The 25,317-nt window shown below is 39.7% G+C and overlaps 1 protein-coding gene across 1 annotated transcript; it reads left to right on the top strand.

The window, feature by feature from the left end:
* LOC137287163 (uncharacterized) lies at positions 1-21,146 on the top strand. The gene is made up of 7 exons (XM_067819329.1): positions 1-1,023; positions 8,980-9,399; positions 10,262-10,582; positions 15,533-15,568; positions 16,329-16,391; positions 17,361-17,460; positions 18,121-21,146. Exons 1-7 carry the CDS (start codon positions 951-953, stop codon positions 18,890-18,892), a joined length of 1,785 nt encoding a protein of 594 aa, XP_067675430.1. The 5' UTR covers positions 1-950; the 3' UTR covers positions 18,893-21,146.
* Positions 21,147-25,317: the final 4,171 nt, after the last annotated feature.

The raw sequence follows: 25,317 nt of genomic DNA, 5'->3' as shown, positions 1-25,317 counted from the left end.
ATGCATCGGGAAAAGTCATCAGATCGCAACAGCACTGAAATGACTCGAATAAGATTACATAGATAAAGTGAAGACCAGGGACGGTGTCATTGACGGTGAACGGAGCCGGCGGCAGATGCTCCATAGTCCCTTTGTAGTGAGTCTATGTTAAGGCCTTTATGACCCGCCTCGCGCCGATCACATTCTCCCGTTCAATGAGAAGTCAGGCTTATGTACCTGCCTTCGTTTCCATTCCCAAAAGGATTCGTGCGAACCACCAATCATAATGAACGATGCCTCTAGATAAAGCGAAGCATCGCTCTCAGACTTGAGGTAAATATTATTCGGTTGGATGGACTGGAGATACGGTTAACTTCATAAGCTATTTCCATCGTCTTCATTTGGAGATAATATTTGCCATGGTTTTGCAGTGTGCATTGCTCTGCCTTTTCTTGGAGTAGGAAAGATATCTTGTGCTTTGAGTTTACAATGTGAAAATAGTGGAAGTTTTTATTCAAAGAAAATGACACATTTACGGAAATAAAACATCAGCAGTGTTTGTGGGCCTTTACAGAAGTTCTGCGGAATTAACCCGTGTTGGTGATTATAATCTATGAGAATGAGAACAAACTTTAATCACATTATCAAATTGGTTTCTCCAAGCGAATACGCCTAAGGGGCAAGCCACGTGATGTGTATGATCCTGCACGGGTATTATAATATTTCCGGTGTAACGCTATTCAAATATTCGTCAATAGGCTGAACCCACCACCCCTATCTCTGGGCTATGCATATCGATTCCACGGATAATCTAGGTCAACCGTTGGGATTCGGGTGGGACCCCTTGCAAAATTAGTTCCTTCGTTGCTATTGGTTACCTGACTACTGCGTGTTAAAACACGTCCCTTGAAGGTACAACAAGCACACACTCGCCTCACACGTGTTTGGACGTGCTGGATACCGGCCTCAACATGTCACAACACGTTACCTGGATAGTATTTCTCATTAGCTGCCTTGCGCTTGGTGTTTGGGCCTCTGAAACAGGTAAGTAACTCTACTTGACGTCCTTGTCGATGAGTGCTTGTTAATGTTGAAGTAATTTGTGTTGTAAATAATGCATTTAATGCTTCAGATAATGCATACATATTTAGGAGTATTAGAACAACATTTGCAAAATAAAGTCACATTTATAGTTCATAATTACACAGGAAAATATGTAATTAGTAGCCAGATAATGTTTATTATCAACATTCGGAGCAAAATGTTTGTTTCGAAAATTTTAATAGACAAGAGAGAATTTGTGTTGTCATAATGAATTTTGGAATTTATTAATAAGTTATTGATTGTGATGTCGACAGACAACTCACAGAGATCCCAACACCTGCTTGGTGTTGTTTTTATGCAACATCTGTACTATTTACGTTGTAAACATGTCATGTTAAGCCAACCAAATAAACATGTCATGTCAAGCCAACAATAATAATTGTCACGCTAAGCCAACCAAATGTTCAGCCAACGAACCATGGTCAGCCAACAAAATAAACATGTATGATAAGCTGACAAGACATAAATAGTCATGCTAAGTGAACACAATGAAAATATCATGGTAAATCAACACAATGAAAATGTCATGTTAAGTCAACGATATAAACAGGTCATGCTATGCCAACAGAACATGTTCAGCCAACAACACAGCAGAGCACAAGCTCTGTCATAAATGGTGGCTCGTCCACAGTACGCTGTTTATTGATGCACAAGGAGAGCGTGGAATGACAGTTTCAAATTGTGAAGTATCCACTATTGAGAACTTAGGTGACAATAAATTTTAGCAGGCATTTAGAAGTAAGCTCGGGTTTCACTTTTACATTCCTTATACACCCTAAATGCAGAAGTAGGGATCCATACATCCTGTTACCCTGTCATTAATTATGTATGTACAACCAACGCTGATCTCCTTATAAGTAATGACATGTATGAGTGCTCGTTTCACTGTCTTGTAAGACACAGATTGTCATGGGTAGTAAATAAAAACATTATACTCATTTTAACAGTTAGTGATTTTCATATAGTTCTACATATACTATGTACTGTGCTAGGATTGAGGTTAAATGCATTTTGAAATTATTATCATTTTTACTAGATATGTACTGGCATTACAACTAGATGTATGATGGCGTTCAATAGTTTTTGCAAAGACATAAAGATGTATACTCATACTCCGTTGAGTTCTGAACTGTCATTGAAACGCAATATAACATTGTTAATTAGAACGGAAAAGCCCTTGTGAAATCATCTTAACAAAGTTCTGGATTAACGAACAATGGACACAGTGTAATATTCCGTTTGATTAATATGATCGGTGACAAAGACAACTGTCCGGAATGCGGGATACCAGATTAACGGGGTTTCAGTCTATTGTCTTGTTTATAACTGTATCGACAAGCTTATAGAAGTAAATGGACAGGCCGAACAATTGTGGTACGTGAGTAATAATAGCAGTTTACGGTGATGTGTTTCCTATGATATCTGCAGGATGAACATACAAATTGTAACGAGTTCATTTACATACAATTACTATAAACGTTCGGAAACTGCTGCAATACTCAGTGATATTGGCCAGTCAGTCATGGCTATAAATTGCAATATTCACCTTTTCGCATAAATGTAGACAAAATATATATCTTACTTATACAAAAATTAATGTTATGGAATATTGCATTGTGAGAAACCGAATTCACATCGCGTGTATGTAAAACATAAAATTATGGTTGTCCATGTGTGACCATTATGCAAATGGGTAATTGAAACGCGTTAAAAGCGTTGACAGTGGTCTGTTGTTAACATTAAAGCGGCCAGTCATGTGCCATAATGATCATACGTTGATATTGCTATGATTCTGGCTTCACCGGGCACATTTAATGCTCTTTTTGTGTCCTGGTGTTGTGACACAATGCCACGAAACGGTTGATTCAGAGGGGTGGCATATTGCTCTGTCAGCTTCCATTCACGATCGTCCCAGGTGACAGCTGGCGACACTTAACAACGACATTGTTTTATATGGATCAAGATGAAATTAGACGTAATATTTCCTTGTCAATGATTATATACAACGCCGGGCTTTCACCAACCGGATAATTAAATGAAGCATATAATATTTCTGTCCTGCCACCCAATTAGGGTTTCATGCGTGAAAACTGACACACGTCCAGGTATAGAAACGAACAGTGAATACTGGAAAGAAGTGGACGGAAATTGGACACAGCTCAGTGGACATAAATGGTGGCCAGGTGCGTCTCTGATGGGACGGAAGATGTCATGTCTCATCGATGTTGTTCCGTTCACTGAAAAAAATTCATCCGCATATCTTCTTTTAGGCATGTGTGTTAATTCATTTTTGGCAAGCTATACGCTGAGACAATACATTAGAAGCCTTCCGGATCATGTAATACTTCGTTGAACTGACGGATCTGTTGAACAGTTGGAAACGTGCTGTTAGAAGAAAGAATTAAATTTAGAATGTTAATCACGCAAAACGTTCGTGTTAAAAGCGCTCTTTCTGAGTTATTAGTAGAGGCAGGGTTGCAGGTAGGGGCGGATACGGCATTTTGAGAAAGTGGGGGTGCACACTCGTCGGTGGGGAGGTGGTGCAACCTTCATTTTTACCCGTTTTCATGAGGGTTTCAATGGTCATTTCATATTAAACCTTCAGGGCAAAAATGTGTGCGTGCGTGCGTGCGTGCGCGTGTGTATGTGTGTGTGCGTGCGTGCGTGTGTGTTTGAGGGTGGGGTGGGTGGTGGTGGTCCACCATCTTCTGGATCCGCCTATGGTTTCAACAACGACATGGGGTGGTAATTAGGTGGATGAGTATCATAGACGCTACTTCACGTGCAGTCCCCGTCTACCTCACAAATATAACACGTTAAATGCACAATGTCAATTCTGTGTAAAGGTAGCACTTCTGCTTCTATTAATGTCAGTCCTGATCTTTGCAATTTTTATCGCATGAATCATCTCACGTAGAGGTCACTTTGCAAGGTTCCTGAATCATGCCGGAATTCACGTAAATCACAACAATTCAAAGGGCTCTAAAAACCTCACTGATTCGAGATTTCACCACCTACCTGTCATTCACGTGAGCCTTTACAATACATTATGGACGCTTGTACGATGGCCCATCTTTCTCCTGCCTGAAACGTTTGTTGGTGTTACATGCTAACTCTTTCCGCGATCATCACAATTTTTTACCTGAACACGTTACGGATTTTGTTGACAGTAGTCAAGACTGAATATTCTTTCGCATTGACCAGGTACATTTTTAGTTTAAGAAAATGTTGTCATATGTAATCTGTGAAGTGTTTCAAAATGTATACTAAGTAAAAAATGACGATAATTGTCTGCGATATTATTTCTGTTTCTACTGTTTGTATGCATCTCTCTGTGTGTGCGGCGTTCATTCACATAGGTCGAGTCCAGTAATGATTCAAGTGTTTATGTATTGTTTAGATTGCTTTCTTGTGAGGTCAATGAGTTGTGTCAGTATGATTCATCAACTTCTCAACGAGGACACACAGTAAGGCTCTTGGAGCCCATATTTTACTCCAACGTGGATCTACCTGGCGACAAGGGCGGTCTCTTAATACCAGTATAGGGTCAAGATCGGTATTCTGCAGCCCACGTTTGACGTAAGAGGCCACTAAAGGGTTCGGGTTCACAGATGCCTTCTTATAGCCAGTTGTGTAGAACGGTGCTCATAATGTTGATCACTTGATTGTCTAATCCAAACTTGATTTTTTACAGATTATCGGCACATAGCTGGAATATTTCCGAGAGCGTCGTTAAACAAACAAACAAACAAAAATACTGCTCGATCAAGTGTTTCAAGCTGGTCTGGCATTAATGTCTCATTTATCCGTATTTGTCATCTGGTAGGCCAAAATCAAAGTTAACAACGTAAACAAAATTGCTTTTTTCCTGGCGGTGATATCAGATATTGACAAAACCCTCTCACATAACGAAACAGAAACACACGTCAACTACAGTTGTTCTGGATTATTGACAGAACCCATTTAAGTTACAAGAACAGGAATGGCGAAACTACACTTCTTCTGGGTTATTGTTTGGGTATACAGTAAAGGAACACAACTAAGAATATATACAATAAACTATGAAATAACTAACGCTTGGGAACCACGCATTTGACTTCGTTATAAACGTATGTGATGGCAATTAACACCAGTTCGATACACCCACCAGTTCCTTATAACCACAGTGCATTATAAATAACGCTTGGTGACCACGTATTTGAGTTCGTTATAAACGTATGTGATAACAACTAACATTAGTTCGATACACCCACCAGTTTCTTATAACCACAGTGCATTATAAATAACGCTTGGTGACCACGTATTTGAGTTCGTTATAAACGTATGTGATAACAACTAACATTAGTTCGATACATCCATCAGTTCCTTATAACCGCGGTGCATTATAAATGTTTTCTATAACAGTTAGCACTAGTTCGATACAGCCATCAGTTCCTTATAAGCGAGTTCTCGTCACTATATGGCTGCACTATTGCCGATGTGATTTTAAATTTTAACTCAGCCACTCACTTATGAGCGAGTTCGTGGTAAACGTATTGATAACAATTCATACCAGTTCGATATATCCATCAGTTCCTTATAGGGGAGTTCGTTATAAACGAAGTCTTTTCATCATATCAGTGACCAAAGCTGTATTTCGAAGTATGACAATCAAATACTTGAGTTAACGTGTCCAAGCTCTCGTAAAAACTACAGCTGAATCAATGGTCGGTGTGTTTTGTAACTCACACAATCACAATCCTGTTGTGCAGTTCAACTAGGGTTGTCAAGGCTACAACAACTACGCTTTTAAAAGCTCTGAGGGTGCTTTGTTTGTTAAGGGTTAAGCCATTTTGACTGACGTGCAATAAAACTCCAAACGCTATTCAAGTAAAGTGTTAATGTGTCATATGTCATTTCGAAGAAAAACCTTCAACGATGCACAGTTTTCAACTCTGAAAAAGCATGGCGACACGAATGACTTTCTCCAAACTTCCTTCATGACATCTAACCATGATTCATTTGATACGTCTGAGTGTGCTTCGTGACAGATCTTACAAATATGCCCGCTTGTGTAAAGTCAGTAAAGTATTGCGTGATAAAACTGTATGGGTTTTTAAACAAGGTTACCCTCGGATCATGTGATTATCAGATCTCGCGTGACAACCGTTTTGTGATATGCATGTTTATGTGCACGATTGGGGGAGCCGGGGTTGTTAGAGCTGAGATACTTTGATGCATTGTCATAACGGTAAAGGAATACCCATGCCTCTGTTCAGCTGATCTGAAAGAGGAGTGCCATGAGTACAACAGATAACAATTTGTCAACATTTTTTGGAAAGATGATTTACGGATTTGTTGTTTTTGCATGTGTAGGTTTCCCTGTTTAACTGTTTTCTTGAAACTTAAATAGACATACGTGAACATCTATCTACAAGAGATGGAAATGGTCGTATTCCGTCGTGAAATGTATACTCATATCTCTCTTCAGATCGAGAATTGGTCCAAATGAGGAATAGGAATTACTTAAGGTGATAATATATTTTTATATTTGTTGCTAAGATACTGGAAGGATTGGAAATTCTTTAGTTTTCAAGTCTTGTTGGATAATTTGCTTGAGACTTTAAAATGAAGGAAATAACTTACAGATCAATTTCAAATTGGCACTCGTAAAGGAGGCAGCGGTTCCAACAACCCATACAACCCATGTTCATCCTCATCACCACTACCTACACCATCCCTGTCTCTACCAATACACCCAGAGAGTGAGGCTTTGATAACATTTTCAGTTTGAAGGATCCACCCTGGTACTGAAACTGATTTTACGTCCATGAAATGCTATGACGGGATACATGGGTTCTTTGGAGCTGGAAAAAAAATATAAAATGAGTAATCGGTAACCAGAATTCCGGATCTTGTCTCATGTATGACTGGATCAATATTCTAGAAGTAGCCAACGTGTCTGAGTGTTACCTTCTTAAATTGTCACTGACGCCATCTTGACGTATAACGTCATATAACGTCTGTGTCTGCCTGACATACATAAGACTTGACAACTTCGGATACTCACAGGACAATCCGGCTCTAGCATCGAGGTGTTTTATGATGTACGAATGAAATCTGACGTGTCGTTTTTCCCAGTTTCACCATTAAATATACATAATTAGCTTCTCTAATCCTCATACAAATACCCCTATGAACCATAAACATGTTTTCTGGGACCTGTTCTGGTTTAAGCAGAGGAATTGACAGACAGGCTTCTATACTGTAGCGATCACGTCAGCTTTCCAGCATCAGGCAGTGATAATGGCGATCTATCGGTGCTAAAACCCCTCGACTGAGTGATGAGCCAGCGTTATGTGTGGGGATTTAAGAGAGTATGGAAAGCATTACCATAGATATGTTATTTATCCATGCATTATATCAGACTTGAAGTATAGCCTGTTTGGTATTTTGGTCACATTTTATCTGATGTCTTCTCCATGAATGCCCCAGAGATTACTACAGCAGTACTTTAGCCTGTTCACTCATTCATCAAGACGACCTTCATGCCGTTGTTAAATGTGACCCGAGAGAATATGAAACTGATCAGCTACCATGTTGTTAAGTACGTTTATGACTTCGCTGTTTCCCCCACCCCACGTCTAACCCCTCCCAAGACGCCCACCAGTCACGTGTACTTTCATAACTGACCCTCACTTCCCTGTCCCCATACCATGTTCCCCCTTACCCACTTTACCCAGGTTGAGTCATACCCGAGGCATGTCAAGGGTTTAAACTATTGTCTGCACTTGGGCTTTCCAGTTTGTTTCATGACCGTGTTCTATTTCATTTCAACGGCTTTCTTTCGCTGTTCCCTTTACCCACAATGACTTGCTTGATGAGACATGCCGTTGTCACATGCCAACTGCCTTTAATGGAAAGGTTTTACAGTAAAAAATGTTCATGTCCAGAATAAAGCTTCAGTTTGTTGTCGAACGAGGACCTTGGAAAACATTTTCTCGTGCAAATGAGACTATTAATGTTGGCCTGGCAGCTTATATTAAATGTTAATAACATCCTTCCAGGAAGCGAAGTCTGACAGACAGACGTGGCGGGGTGTTGATGAACTTGCTTGCCCGAAACGTCTCATGTTCTGATTGATAACAGATCTTAGAGACATTGATATGTTTACCGTTTAATCTTACAATACCAGCTGGGAGCGGGGTCTTACAGCCCGGTTCATTAAGTATAGTTACCGAAATGATCCGAAATTACGTAACTACAAGAGAATCGTCTTTAACGTATGCATGAAACTTGGTGATGGTTGTGCTGCTCGGAGAAGATGTAGACCATATCGATTAAAGCTAAATGTCATATATAAATAGGATAAAACATATTTCTATTTTTATTGTCTTAAGTACTGCATACTGACGTGGTTCGTACGCGATTTTGTGTTTGTTCTTATACATGCCAACAAAAGGTTCGTAAAACCAGGGACGGTGGGGTAGCCTAGTAATTAAAGTGTTCGTTTGGACCCGAGTTCTATTCCCATATGGGTACAATGTGGGAAGTCCAATTCTGGTGTCACCGCTGTGATATTGCTGAGATAATGCTAGTGATAAATTGCTGGAATGACGGCGTAAAACCATACTCACTCATTAAGGCCGAGGTAGGTTTCCCGATCAAGATAATATCGTTTCTTTTTACAAATACATGTAGTCTGTAGACGTTTCCCGTTTGAAACAATTGCTGTGTATATTGAAGATGCTGGTGTTAAGCAGAGTCTGGCTGATAACAGAACCAGGACCTAAGCGTTATCCTGTGAGGGTAGATCTTTGAAGAAAATGACTTGAGCCCTTTGACACATAGATATGGCCAGGTCTCCTTGTTTATAAAATATTGTATCTGCAGTCCCATATTCTTTTGTTTTATCAGGTCCGTTCGATGTGAAGACGTGCAGCAACTATGCGGGTCACGATGATGATTCAGAGGAAGAGTCTTGTGCTCAAGCGGATGTTATACCCGATCTTGTATGTACAACAGGGACGGTGATAGTTCTAAAGGCTCTCCTTTTGGTTGTGAAGAAGAATAGTGAGTGCACGAAGAGGATAGCAAGTGAGCGGGTGTGTTGCAAGCGTAATAACGGCGACGTCCTGTACGACGGGGAGTGCCTCCAGCGTGTTTGGAACGATGAAGATGGGGAACACTACCGGACTTTTATGAAGGATGCAATTGGGCAATGTACGGAAAGACAGGAGTGTACTCTACCCCATAGTATGTTTCAGGCTTTACAACGGCGACTGTACAACAATACACATGCAAGCTCCTTCAGGATCGTGTACCAGTGTGTTGACGGTACGTGACTGTATTTTACTGTACAGAATCAATGGATTGGCTTACTGTCTAGATCGCATCAACATCAGAAGTAGCAGTGGTAGTATCATTATTATTGCCAGTGTTCGTAGTAGGAGTAGTGTTCGTAGTAGTAGTAGTAGTAGTAGTAGTAGTAGTAGTGTCAGTATCGTGTGCAGTTGTAGTACTAAGTAGCAGCAGAGATGCTCAGAGATTAGCAATAATAGTAGTGGTAATAATCCAAGGATTACTGATAGTAGCAGAAGCAGTAGTAGTAGTGTTTGTAGTAGTTATAGCAGTAGTAATAGTAGTAGTAGTAGTGGTGGGGGTGGGGGTAGTTTTATTGCCAGAGGCAGAATAATAGTGTCAGTAGTAGTAGTAGTAGTAGTAGTAGTAGTAGTAGTAGTAGTAGTAGTAGTAACATCAGCAGTAGAAGGAAAGGTCATATATACAACCAACGTTCATGGTTTTGATTTACTAATTATCGTACGGTGTTCCCCCATTTGGTCCAAATCAACAGTGGCAACATTCGATTTTCCCCGCTGAGCTGTCATACATTATATAACCCGTGATGGCATGTGGTAAGAGATCTTGCGAAGACATCTGTCGTGTGTCTGACGTTTGGTCAAATGTTTCTGATTCTGTCGATGCGTTTTGTGTTTGAACAAACCGGGCCTCGTCCAACAAAGCGATCATTGCACAATGCCACTCATAAATGTATGTTAATGTATGGGAGTTACGGCCACCTTAGCTCGACGGAAGTTTCCTGGAAGGAACATCATACATTAAAGCACGGTGTAGCACAGTTGCACCCGTTGTTCTGAAATACGTAGAATGATGTTTATCAATGGTTGGTATGTTTCAGATCCAACGGACACACAACTATTACAACCCACGTATATAACCAGATCTGACAGTGAAGTAAATATTAAGGGAACCACAAACTCCACACGTAAATGTGTCGTCCGGTCACCGGCCGGAGGTTTGGTCACGGTGAAAGCGTTGGACTTACGTTCAAGTACGAGCAACAAGGAGTCTGACACTGATCTGAAACTGAAAACCGAGGCATCCGAAAAAGTAATCAGAGCCAGTGACCTTCCATTGTTTGGATTTAAGGAGATCATTTCTGGCCGCAAAATCAACATCACTGTAGCTGACGGCATGAAAGTGTGGCTGAGAATTAAAGGTATTTAATTAAATTTCTTTCTTCCGAAACCTGCAGCAACATAATACTCAACACATACAATGTAATGAATTTGAAAGGTTGGATAACGTCGCTGTACGTTCTTCACTAACCGTGCTAGTGTTACCGTACGTAATGATGAATGTTGTTTAACACCATCAATAGTTCAAATTTTATAGGTGCCCTGGTGTGCAAATAAACATTTATTTTCATATCAAAGTTCAACACTAGAGAATATTTACTCTCAGTTTTCTGCCGATATAGATTCCCAAAATGATCTAAATTCGTCACTGAAAATTAAGCATTGAAGTCCAGACCAACTTCTGACAAAAAGTACCAGAGAGCACCGACCTCCTAGATTATGACACGCTGTAAGCAAGGTCACCAATCATCCCAATCTGACACTATGTCATCGGTTAATAGTTTTGTCTGTTTAGTGCTTAATGCTGTACTTATGAAAAAAACCCAAATAGCTGGTTGGCAGTAGTTACGGTGTGGCACGGTATAAGTTGTGAGTGAAAAAGTGAATTTAGTTTCACGCCGCACTACGCAATTATCATCTATATGGCGGCGGTCTGTAAATAATCGCGTCTAGGCTAAACATTCAAGTGATCAACATCATGAGAATCGAATTATGCAACTGAGATACGATAACATGTGTCAACCAAGTCAGCGAGCCTGACCATCTGATCCCGTTGGTCGTCTCTTGCTGGAGACCAATTCTAACCCTGATGATGAAGTGTCCATCGGTTACTAGGGACCCATTTATCCCTGAGAGAAACCCTAAAATTCTTCATTCATTTGCAAAACAGAACCGAAGGTTACACATTCAACTGAACAACCATTATTTTCTCTTGTCGTTTGAAATATGGGTGAGTGTAATATGAAATACTTCTTTAAAGGCAAACGGAACCATCATTATCTCCAAATGATTGTCAGTTCTGCAGCTTTGCTTCTTTTGTTTGGTACTGTGTGTAATTTACCTGAGGTATCGGAGTAACATTGAACGGGAGATGATGTGTGAATAATCAAACAGAAATAAGTGTGATTGAGTCTGACATTTCCACCTGGCCTTTACGACTTCCTTTGATAAACACGCCGCATCTAGGGATCCTAGAAGTTAAATGTCAAGACCCATTGTTTGCAATGTCCACCAGACTTCCCTGACAAATCTCGAAACTTATTAAAAGGGTTTGGCGTTCTCATATGGTAATCTCTTCAGGGAGAACCCGCTTAATGTGTCGCGGACTCGCCAGTCAACGAAAAATGAGACCTATTCTTACTCCGAGGCAAGCAGCCATGACAAATCTTCAAACTATTTTTATTAAACGAGCTTAGGCGCCTCATATTGGCCCCTTTTGGGATATAGGGACTAATGTGTGTAATGCACCATCAGGCCGTCTAGCGCAAGCCTCTGTAGTTCCTGCCATTCAAATCTCCACCAGATGTCTCTGGATGATAGTTGACGATGTCGTAATCCCTTCTGAGCCAACCACGTTGTCGGCAATGCTTTTTAAGAGTGTACACCGTATGTGCGTTGAAAGATGTCCCGCGTGTCCTCGTCTTTGATATCAAATATCGATTATTTTCCGGCTTTGTTATCTGTGGTCAAGAAGTGAGAAAATGTCAGAAGCAGTGTACTTTGGGGAATCACTCCGAGACGCCCGTGTGCGTGATTATCGATTCCTGCAAGTTCTTTTCGCGTTAAATAACGCAGAAATATCTAATATTCTTGTACAGGTTGAATGAGTTTGTGATAAGGCTATTACGTATATCTTCACATCGTTAAGGTCGACATTCATGTCATCGACATTAAATGAAGTGGTTTTCGAATATGAAGGATACTGAAATAATTTCAAAAGTGGTCTTTACTATGCATTAGCTTTGTTGAACCTAAATTTTAAATCCGCTTTGAAGTTGAATGGATACAAAATGCGGGATGACTGAATGTATTTTAAATACGTGGAATGATGTATTGGTGATATGATGAAAGACAACAGTGTTACAAGAAACACAGAAACAGAAACACACAATGCAGGGCTGTTCCCCGTGTTGTCACTAAAGGTCACTGGTATTATCATACCTATGATGTATACTGCAAATTCTTGAAAACCTTTTACAGACTTAAGTAACGGACAAGTAGACTAAGTCTGTGTGGCTACTTTGAAAAGCTTGTGAACCAAATTGGTACTATGAAACAATGTTAGACCATCTTTATCAGTTGATATTCTTTCTCACATATATGACTGGGGTCTGTGGAAAGTAAAGGTTCTTCGATTGTGGTTTCTATGACTCGTGTTTGTCGTAGGATCCGACGAACACAAAGATCGGATGGGTCTTTAACTTGATGATGTTTTAAGTGACGGGCATGTCTGGTCTCTCGATTATGTAGCCGGAATATTGTGCGATTATTGTACTGTCTTGTTTTCTTTAGGTTCGATTCAAAGTGTGTGAGTAAGTTGTGTTAAAACTGCTTTGAATGAGTATTTGAGTCACCTCACGACGGTTTATCTGTCATAAAAATGTTTTAAATTTTGAAAAGTCCGATGTGATGCGTAACTAAATATAGATCCTGGGTATGTGATTGAATGTTTTTAACGCCGCTGCTTCCAGTATTCCTTCGATATAGCAGTGTGTCTGCTAAATGGGGGAGGAAAACCCAGAGTAATATAAGCCTCAGACGTTTACCACTTAGGTTAAAGCCCCAACGCGTTCGTATGGCGTTGACCAAAACTTGATTATAAATGTATCTTTTGTGTCTCCACCATACAATGGCGACACTAGATTTCCATGCTTTTATTCTTTGGTTCCCCTGGTCTAGACTGGATTATTAACATATGGTCGTGGCATTGCTATAATATTGCTCACATCGACCTTAAACAACACTCCCCACTTTGTGAGATGTGCTGTTTCCAATCACGTTAAAAGTTAGTGTTGGTGAGTGGACGTCATATTTAAGTACAGAACATTCTTCTCCGTGTTGGGAATAATGTAACTTTCAGCCACCAAGTCAGTGCACAAAGCCGCAGCCAGTTTCCATGTTGCCATGTAGCACCGAAAAAAACATGAAACATGACTTCCAATTCGCCAAATAACATGTTTGATATTAAAGTAGGACCCAGGTCTTTAAAAGAAGAAACTTCTTGAGCGAGTTAGTGCGTACGAGATCTCAGACAACAACGCAGCCATGACCGAAGCCGTCACAAAGATGGCCAGATAGCCCAATAAATAATATATCCACTTATCCCAGAGGCCTCTGTGCCAGATCTGTAGATATTAGTAATAGGTTTTTATTCCCTAACTGACGTGTGTGTTGATGTGTATAGCCCACATGGTACTCAACAGCATATGGCGTTTTACGACAGTTTATCTAGATTGGAAATATCAAAGGAGATTTTAAAGTAATTATTATGTATATTCTGTTTCGTTAATGCAATATACGTAGAATGATAAACAATGTGTATAGCTGGGTCTGTGTGAATGTGTCCTTTGGGACTGTTCTGAGTTGATTATCAGACTTGGTAGATTGCTAAATATGAGGAGGTCCGCATTGTTGTATCCCTGTGGATTCCATTAATGCTGGCTGTTGCGTTATGGGCACATTTAACAGTGCACTCTGTCAGAGCTGAAACAATCTAATGATGGTTTCACACATACGTTTTACAAACGTCAACATCACTCGATAACTTCTATCACTTACCAGAAAGAATGACCAGAATGTACAAAACAACAAAATCACTTCACCATTCGTAAAAACAATGGGAGTTACGATCACCTTAACGGTAAGCCTACTAGCATAACAGCATAGATACTAGGCAATCTTCTCTACCGTTCCTTGGGTTGTTGGATGAGATATTACATTGGTCTTTCATTTTTTTAATTATTTATTTTCACTTTTTTTTGCATTTAGATGACAGATACGTATTTGTTAGTAAGACCTCATAAGGTCTGGTGACGTTTGCCATTAAACAATCAAAAGATATCATTTACTTAGGAAAGACACTAATGGACCTGTATTAATTTTAGGTGATAGTGTCAAAATGCCTCTAACTTTCTTAAAACAATTTAATGATTTGTTTCAATCTTTTCATTTCACTTAGAGTTGATTTTCATGACCTTGTTTTCATGAACAAGTTTGAGCCGATTGTCTGACTGACTTTAGGGTTCTTGTCGATTATAAACCAAATCTATTGAGTACGCATACATTGACTCTGTTGTTTTGTACGTTAATCTGCTGACACAATTGTTCAGGCTTCTTTAATGGTGTATTGTCCATGAATTATCTTAAATGTGTATCTCCTTTTTATAGATGCAAAGGTTTAAATACTACCCCAGACCTCCAGACAATCTGAATCCCAGTGTCGGGCGTCTGCTTGTACGTCTGTTAGTCGCTGTGGGAAACATACTATCACGATTTTGGTGTATGTGCCATTTCTGGAATTTCATGATGGAGAGTCATGGAGGGATGAAAAGATGCTTACGGAGATATGAAGAACACAACTTCTTCCATGTCACAGAAATTGTAAATATTTGATCGATGACGATCCAGAAATATTCCTATACCATATATGTTATGATACACGATGAGATTTCATACGTTACATGATGCGGCCGTACACGATGAGTTTTGTGAAATTGGGACCATGCAAGGTATTGATGCCGGGCTCATTGTAAGCTGATAATGACATGCTGTGATATGACCAGAAACACTGTGGACATCGGCAGTGCTAAAACTAACCTTGTTCTGAATTTGCAAAGTGAAAACTTTCTTGAGCCAAAACCTCCCAAAGCCCTTTAACTCATTCGTATATGTATGGTTGTGTGTTCACCACACGACATAATGTATCCCATGCATTGACATTCCTATTATTTCTTATAGAAGTAGTTAGTAAACTGCAATACACACTACCACAAAGCTAACAGCGAGTCATTATCCTTCTTCCTTTGTTTCAGCGACTGACGGAGAGAATATAAACATCACATGCGGAGGTATGTTGTTGTTCAAAAGCTTAAATTAAAATATTCAGTGTCCCCTTCAACAATTCATGTCTGTTGTATTTCCTGAACAATTTTAATTCCTAACTTACGTTTAATTATTTAGGAAACCTATTTATGGCATTATTTGGTTAAGTGTAAAGGTTGTGTTTATATATCTATGATTCCTTAAGTTGCTCTGACTATGTGTGGAAGTGACACTTTTAGTTCAATCTGAGCCTGCTGGCAAATAACTGCATGAATTGAAAATATGTATGTCCAAGTATTTAAAGCATAGGGGTTTTTTTTGCGAGACGTTTCCTTCACAGGGGTGATGGTAAAATATATCATTTATCAGATTCAATGTTTGATAATGAAGTGCTCCAATTCTACGCTGAAACAAAATCGGTTTCCTTTGGTTTTTGATGTTTGCGGGGTTCTGTGTTACCATTGATAACTTTTAGTAGTGTTGTCACAATTTCGTTTTAATTATTAACAACTCAGATCCTTTGTAAGATTCGAAATCATAAGACAATAATTATGACAATAATCTATGTAATACCCCTGCCACAATCTTAGACTTTAATTATGAATGCATTGGTTTCAATTCCACAATGCATGCGCTCCCTGGCGTTTCTGTTTTGTTTCAAGTCAAACACTTACAATTCAAATTTCATTTTATGGAGACGTTAAATTATGGTTGAAATGTATTATAAAGGATACCAAATGCATCCTTTATACAAACCTTTGTTATTATTGTTTGTCTTCTTCGTAGAACCCGACCGTGAGACTACGCAGATTGCAACAACACCGACGGGGGCCATACTTGGAGAGCAAGGTAAATCATGTTTCACACACGGGTCTTAGATACCCGTTCACGCGATCGCCTTCATGTGCATGGCTAAACCACGGTGCACAATGAGTACATCGATAGCATCCCCTGTTCCTAACGGAAAGCCTTCATTTCCGAATCGTCACCCAAAACAGACGTACATAATAGATGGACACAGGTCCATGGGAGAAGGGGCCCACATTTTTCACCGTATTCTTATCAATACCTTTTCACAGGTCTTTTCGACCACTCATACATTCTTTAACTGTTCTTTCACCCATCCTTTCATTCATTCATCCAACCACCCCTTCTCACATGCGACTTTCATCTACGCGTGATTGAAGACGTGGAGCAATGCTACACGAGCTCTTACATGGTCCCTCCTGAGACCGTAGCACCGAGAACGAGATGTTAACGGATAGACAACGTTAATGGCGAGACAGCTTAACGACCCCTAAACACTTGACTGATAGCCATGCTTTCCACAAGCAAAACATCCAAAGTTGCTACCACTTTGCAGACATTCACTTTTAGAGGAAATGATGTCATGGATCTGTACTGGAAGATTCGTAGATTCATAGATTTCAGAATAAATATATTTTCATTCAGCTTTGTACGAAGCATGGTTAAATTTCAGTCGATTTTTAACTTAGGCCATTCAACAAAAGTAGGACATATTCCATTTCGCGAGCATACCACTAGTCGATGCCAATGTGTACGAAAAAAAGTATATATCCATACAGATTAAACATTTTCAAAGGAACGGAACACATTGTCACATTTTCCCTTAATTTCTTTTCATCATTTGTTTCCTCTTTGGCTTGATTATTTGCAGTTTATCAAATTTGTAAATCCAAAATCCCCTATTTGTTTATGGCATATATTAATACTTCTAATATGTATTTGGTATATTTGACGACAGAATAGAATATTTTTGACACATGCATTGTTCATGTTTGTTCATATGTTTGACAGGTTATGGATTCTGGCCTTTGGTGTTCACGGCATGTGGCGCTGTTATCATGTTGTCCATTGTTATCGTGGTGTGCGGGATCTGGTGGATATGTAAATACAGGTAGGATCAACATGAACACACCTTCAATCGAGGTTTCTATGGCATTGGTTCAAAGCATACATTTCAAGAACCTCAAAGCATACATTTCAAGAACCTCAAAGCATACATTTCAAGAACCTCAAAGCATACATTTCAAGAACTGAGCCTAACGTTACATATTGCTTTGTCTTCATATCTCTATAGACTTCCTTTCAAACGTTTAGACACATTAGTGTAAACATAGGCACTTATAATTACTTCATGGCAACTACTCCAAACTAATTCTGCAACAGGTTCCATACTGCTAAAGGTACTATTTACACATGAAATGGTGATTAGTAAAACAAATTTGCAATGTAGCAAAGATTATTGTAATGACAGCTGTTCAGCAATTTTATGTATGATCCTCGTGCAATTTATCTGCACTTGGGTCTCCGATGTTAGTGTAGACATCAATCTTCGCTGTAACCTCTCTCTCTCTCTCTCTCTCTCTCTCTCTCTCTCTCTCTCTCTCTCGCTAGATGTTATCTAGCGAGTGTTTTAAGTGAGTCTAAACTTTTGAAGGAAAGTATACACTGTCATGTAACTTGACAGTATTTTAGTGTGTAGATGTGCCAGTTACAAATGCCGATTTCTATGCATGATGATATTCGGTAATCTGTACAAGAACCTGTTTTACAGAAAACGCAGAAAGAGACGTTTCCGGAGCACCAGCTCCTTCCGGACTACCCAGGAATATCTGGACGCTTATGACCCTCCGTACGCAACTGTCCAGGACCAGAGACCCTCCGGAAAGGCCATCCGAGTGACCCGCTCCATGTCCAGTCAGACAATTCAGAGGTCCTTCTCACCTCCATCTGGACACAAGATGTACCCGAGGTCGACATCGATGAGGAGTCTGCGCGACAGACCCCCAATGGCTCCTCCACCCCCACCTCGCATGTCCCCGGCCATGAACTACAGCCAGGGTAAGAACTACAATCAGTGCTACTCAAGGCTGTGTCGGACTCCCACCGTGCCCAGAAGTAATCTGGAACAGCTGGAAGCTTTTCTGGAGTGGCCGGAACCGGAAGTGACGTCTCCTTCAAGGATGGGGTCTGTGAAAGAGTCAACCGAGGGATCCGGATATGCTTCCCCTTCATTACTGAACTCCCTGTTTCGTGTGGAATCCCAAGGGAGCGTTAAATCGCAGAGAGGGTCTCCCCAAGCCTACGGATCAATGCCCAGATCGGAAAACAGTTCCGGACCATGTCTAGGATCTGTATTTGAGAGTGAGGGCTCGGTGACCGAGTCTCTTCTACTAAGAGGAGACACTGCATTACCCCCAGCAATGCCTACTCAGGACTTGCTTGGATATGCTGAAGCATCGGCATCTCTTTCTCTTCTAAGTGAACATAAAGGAGACGAAAATCACAACGAGTTTGAGAGTAACACTCCAGATGTACTTACCTGAACACCAACTGGATGATTTCCTGTGCTTACAAGAGACCCAAAACCGTGTATTCACACCAGCACCAGGCTATACGTTTCCAGGAAATGATGGAAGCATCACACCATCAAAGAGCCTTTGTTTGCATTCAGCGCTTTTTGTACACACACACGTCCATGTAGAACGGTAGCCTTTCTTGACGATACTCAACAACATGTTCTAAAGCGAACAGTAAGTTATTCGTATCCGTATCCGCTGAAAACTTGACTCCGGGTCTGAGAACCACTGTCGAGTTATATGTATGAAGAATATCGGAGTTAGTTTAGGGAAAACGGGAACGATACCTCAATCAAGGAGAGAAAGTCTATTTCGAGAGGAAGGTGGTCAAGTTATAGATTGCTTGTTGGATTTCGTTTGCATTTTGATTTGGATTGGATTCTTTATTGAGGATGATAGAGTCGATGTTTACACAGCGGATCACTGCCGTTGTTTTGTTTGCTGTTGCTTTTGTTTACTGCCATATGTGAGCGAGTGAGTTTAGTGTTACGCCGCTTTTAGCAATATTCCAGCAATATCACTGCGAGGGATATCAGAAATGAGTTAACTGCCATGTGTAACATATACTTCCACCAAATATTGGAGTGTGAATTCTCGTCATCCCCTCGTACACAACACTCAGTATTATACACATACCATTAGCTCGGTTTTTTTAAGCTAAAACTTATGGATCCAAGGATCGATTTTTTTTTAAAAATGACAGTATCAAGTAAAGAAGTGTGACTTTAGCTCCCATCCCCGAGAGAGTGACAGGGAAGGCATGATACCGTTGGTTCGCTGATTTGTTTTGTGTCATTAACCCAGCTATATGGAGGCGGTCTCTGTATAATCAAATCTGGACCAGCCAATCCAGTGATCAACCTCACAAGTATCAATCTACGCAAATGGGATACAATAAGAGATGTGTCAACCAAGTCAGTGCGTCTGACCACCCAATCTCGTTGGTGGAAATTAACGATACGCATAAGGTGCTGAAGATCAAGTCTAACCGGGATCTTCATAGGTGCATGACACCTGCTGTTATCAGTATCTTTACCGTTTTTAACGAGAACAAGATCTTGCACTCATTTCTTTAGATTCATTCAACAATCTTTATTTGGATTCGGTCAATGGTCATTGATATGTCGGGACCATATTCATGCTGGCGGGTGTCAACAAGGTTGTAAACATCTGAGACCTAAATTACTTCCCACCAATATTACTTTCAGGCCTGAAATGATTGAACTACTGTTTGCATCGGTATTGATTCGCTCGCATCTGTCAATGAAGTAAATACCGCTTGACAATACCTTGTATTAAACAGTAGCATCAAAGTCACACGTGCCAGGCTTGTACTGCCATTCGCTATACATGTATTCGACACAGCTGTCAGATATTAATTCACGTAATATTACCGTGTTGATGAACGTTCTCGTTCCCTGCAAAAGAGTGCAACGTCCTTTGCTACAAGCAACGACACTTTATCACAGTATTACATGTGTAGAAAAATATATTTTGCAAATGGAATCATGTATATATGTACATAGTACTTCACGGGAGTGGCGGATAAATTTCCGCAAGGTCCATATTAACCGGAATGATTGTGTCTCCAAGTGTTTAGTAGTGCTGGCAGAAGCGTGAAGAGAGATGTATACGTGTGTCAACATAAACGTATATGTATATTGACATAACTGATGTGTGAAGGTAATGTACATGTAGTCAAACCTAAAAGCTATAAAAAGGTCATGGAAATTATATAATTGTTTCTTATCATCGTGCTGACGATTAACAGCTGTATGTGTTAGTTGTATTAACACGATCGATTCTAATGGGTGTTTTCTCGGTGCAACTATCAGTTTTATGATGGTCAGGCTTTAAACAGAGTTAGCTGTCACGCCGTTGATGGTGGTGTGTTTCAAGACACGAATATATGGAAAACCTAACTATCACAGTCACGTTGACCTACGCGTACGGTTAGAAATGGGATATTGTTTTTCGTGCCCTAATGTTGCCTTAAGTGCACCGAGAAGAGCTTTCATTTCCGGCGAGTGCGTTTATTGCTTGTTGTATTAAGCAAGACATCTGTCGGGAGTGTAACCAGATTTGTTCAGGTTTAGAGAGCCAAGATCATCATAATATCTCATGAACATACATTTGACGAATATTACGAAACGTGCTTTTGTGCGTTCAGCTGTTAAATTCTTCTTCCGTTTTTTATTAATTCAATAAACAGTGCAAATATTGTTTTGTTTTGTTATCTCTGAAAACTAAACAGTTGAATAATCAGTCGGAAGTTGTTCTATACAATTTGTAAGAAAACTGTACATGTTATATCACTTAACATTGGTTGACGACTAGTTGTTTCCAAACTTCCTCCGATATTGGCATCAACCAAAATTCTCATTCTCTCTCATTCTAAAGTTTGTGATGCCAGTGTGGCTCAGGGTGATATGTTGGTGTGATCTAGTTGGAGGTGTGGAGAAAGTGGTGACATTGATGATATGGCTCTTAGTAGTTTGTGTATGTAACTGAAGGTGACATTATAAAGGTTTTATCCATCTGTCAGTGTGAAGGTGTGTTCATCGATGGCTTTATCGCAAGGAAAGTACAAAGCTGTAATGAGAAGCAAAATTATTGTTAACGCCATATCCAATATAGAAACAAGTGCTAAAGTGACCCGTAAGTATCTAACTGTTTCATGTCCCACCTATCTATATGTCGCCGGCACCCGTATTTCAAATTTCTTCTGTTCTATGGCTGCCTCTCAGCTACCAAATAATAAGGAGTTATACGTGCCACCTGAATCTGACGCACAGGTAATTCACGAGCTTCTGCCTGTGACGTCAGCGCAATTGTCACCTGTCAGCCTCAGACGACGGTAGACAGATCAACATTTCATGATGTTGACCTTTATAATTACAGGTAAGCACTCTTCATTCCACATATACCTATACTTGCTGGTATAATAATAATACCTTATATGTTACTTAATTGCCAGTCCGACAAAGTAATCATAAAGTAAACATAATGCAAATACCGCGCCTATCGCTATTGCTAATTTAAACATGACACTATCATAGCACGTAGGAAAGTGTGTGAAAGACATAAATTGTATATTTTTTCATATCATATAAGATCACACTATTTCACGAATCAATGACCTCGCGCCATGTATGTGACTTGTTCATCTCATGATAACGTGCTACTGTCATGCGTCGTGGTATGAATATGTATTTTAAAGGCAGTTGATTGCACTATTTAATGTAGAAATACGTGTCCAACAGCAGACCACCAGTCTCCCGCCATCTCCGTAAGTTCAGTTGCATCACCAAAGGGACACCTAGTGCCACGAGTTCGGTTTCAAGATCGTTATTATAAACGTAGTTTTCGGCTCTGTGAGCTTGTGTTACACGCAACACAGCCACAAAGCAAACACAACCATCACTTCCATCCCTTGCTATCCTTTAATCCTTTTTGTCAGCAAGCGGATCAGTTCCAGGAGATTGGCTGACCTTTGAGAGAAGGAATATTATCTGCTGCGGATGGCCAAAACCTAACCTGGTGATGAACTAGAAGAAAGCTTCTAACAGCAGGATGTTTGCACGGACAGAACTTTGGCACTGACGAAAATGTGTTTGTTTTAACGCGATTAAACCTTCCTAGTTATTGCTGAAAAGAGTGATATATTCGTAATTGCTGATATGTTTGGGTTTTGTTTCAACATATTTTGCTAACTAGACGGTTCATTATGTGGATTGTTAGTCATGTGCTATTCCCTCCTGCCGTTTGGCAAACACTGATATCAAACATACTGTATGCATCAGATTAATATCATCCAGGGGAAGTATATAGTTATCTCATGTAAAGACATATCACGGAATTAGTGCCCGATCACAAACAGAGAACTCAGATGTATTCTTTTTGTATTATATAGCATAACCTATACGTATTTTCCATCCACGAAAACCGCCCCAAGCGCTCCACGTCATATCCCAGTATCGATATCAAATGACCTGTCCCTTGATATCCCCCTAAACACTCTCTGTTCACTTCAGTTAGGTAGCCAAGTGGTTTTGCTCGAAGACCAGGGTTTGATTTCCTTCATGGTTAAAAGGCATGAAACTCGCAATGAACTCTATTGGTGTTCCGTCGTGAAATTGCTGCAATATTGCTAAAACCATACTCATTCACAGCTGTCAGTCATTAACTTGATACACTGCTCATACACTGTCGAAAATTTAATTGTACAAATCCATAGGGGAGCAAGTACATAAACTATTTGAACTCATTCCTAGTTCCCGTTTCCACATGGATTTCGGGTTCCTTGTTTACCCGACAAATACACTTGTGATTATTGACAACTGAATTCTATTATTTATAAGAGTTTATTGTTCATGAGTACAATTTAACTTCTAGACACGTCACTCACTCTACATTATCACTTGTGTTAGTGCTACAGATGACGCATATATATCTCCCGAGTACATGATTATTTATTTTTCAAACTTTCTATGCCATCACGTCGAAAACCAGTGTTTCATTCATTCCGTATTGCTTGATATTGCTACCATATCACACGTCACTCACTCAATCAGTGACAACATCGACGTCAGCTGGCACATTAGTTCTGTGATCTTTCAAGATACTTACCGACAAAATGACCTTCTAATACTCTGTCGTTGGATATGTGCTACGCTGTGATATCCACCATTCAGAACAAGGTTTTGAATTGTATCCTGGCGTATCAGTATCACAAGTCGAACTCGGGACACTTTGCCAACCAGGCGATTGGCACTAACAGGCCATTACGTGGAACCCTGTTCTTTGTTAGGTTGCTTGATGAACTTGTTGTAAAATACAGTCACATGTATTTCACGTAACATTTCGCCATGACACTAAGAAATTCCGCCGCTCGACCGCTAGCTATCACCTCTGTAATGACTGACCTGTATCTTATTGCCTCTACTAAGTGATCGTTTTGTCACAAAGCCGAGATGTACATTTAGATTTCATTCATAAATATATAAAACCACATGCCACAGCTTGGTCAAGTATTGTCTATCGTTGGCGTACTTTATGTTTGTCTGAGTTGTGACTGTTAAACAAACCCCTTTAGAAGTTCCTACATTGCCCTCCAGTGCTCACTATAATAAATATGCATTGGAAAATTCTAAAACTTTGTTAACATATCTCTTTCAGTCATATCTGAACACATCCACCGCGTTTCGGAAAATATCTGTACAATTCAGGGATTTACAAAATGCATCACATATGATGCAATGGGAATAAGGGCATTGTGCATCATATAATGCAGTATCATATCACAATCAAACCTAACATCATATTTGTTTAAAGAACCGTTTTACTGACTGAATTTGCACACAGTAAATTGAGAAAGTTTGGCCAAATTCAGCTCATCTGTATTTTGTGAGCAGAAACATTGTAAGTGTTTGCCTTGTATGGTAAAGTTGAATCAAAAGGGCCCTGATTATCGAACGTGAGTTACCATTTGTGGTACTTCATTCATATCGTAACTAGAAAAGTTATGCACATATGACAAGTACGTGTAGTTTTAATATAGAATGCTGTCATCGAAGGACAGTAAGTAACTGTAGTAAGCTATCACAGGTGTTTACAATGATCACTTTACGCCATGAGCTACAGGTCCAGCCTGTGAACCGGCCGCAAAAACAAAACCTGTTTTTTTCTGAAGACCATATGAGCTGAACATGAAGTCGAATGTTAACATTAAAATATCTCAACCGGTTTTTATCATACTCGTGGAGTTGACAGATTTGGAAAGAAGTAACGCGTCATTTTTCACCCAAGGAAATCGTTCAAATGATAACTTCAAATATCTCCAAATATCAAATGAAAGGAATGTATTGATGTCATTTCCATTTCAATGTCATGTCAAGTGTATTGATTAGGAAATGTTTAGTTAATGGTAATCATTAACGGTTAATGGTAATAATTAATGGTAATTCGTGACCAACTCGAGTTATTTCGTGGCATGCCTTGTAGCGATTTGTCACCATGGTGTGTTGAGACCAGAACTACTTCAGACAAACATAAGTTATAGTAATGCACGTCCAAGAAGCACTCGCACATTACTATCTTTAAGGAAATCAGCCCATTTGATAAAAAAATGTTTCTGATAAGACAAAAAATGGAATTTTGTTGAAAACATTATATTCAACGACTCTCTGCTGCTTCTTAACATTCATAATATATATTTTTAAACATGGTTTAAAAGTTTATAAAGAGGAAATTTTGTCTGATAGGTGCAAATAAAACTCGTGAAAGTCGAGATATGAGAACTGTGGATGTTTCCTTGAATAGTCAGTTACTTTAACACTGTTAATCATTTCATTTTCATTACAAATGTAAACAAAACATTTTATTGGGGGGTG

The sequence above is a fragment of the Haliotis asinina genome, chromosome 6, assembly GCF_037392515.1.
Source record: "Haliotis asinina isolate JCU_RB_2024 chromosome 6, JCU_Hal_asi_v2, whole genome shotgun sequence".
Classification (NCBI taxonomy): Eukaryota; Metazoa; Mollusca; class Gastropoda; order Lepetellida; family Haliotidae; genus Haliotis; species Haliotis asinina.
The sequence above is the reverse complement of the archived record's forward strand: the minus strand, read 5'-3'. Positions and strand labels throughout refer to the sequence as shown.

What these genes read in the sequence shown, in the direction of transcription:
- LOC137287163 (XM_067819329.1), top strand. Translation starts at nt 951, where the DNA reads ATGTCACAACACGTTACCTGGATAGTATTTCTCATTAGCTGCCTTGCG. An exon ending in TGTTTGGGCCTCTGAAACAG is followed by an intron (nt 1,024 to 8,979) that starts GTAAGTAACTCT and finishes TTGTTTTATCAG; the next exon opens with GTCCGTTCGATGTGAAGACG. An exon ending in AGTGTGGCTGAGAATTAAAG is followed by an intron (nt 10,583 to 15,532) that starts GTATTTAATTAA and finishes CCTTTGTTTCAG; the next exon opens with CGACTGACGGAGAGAATATA.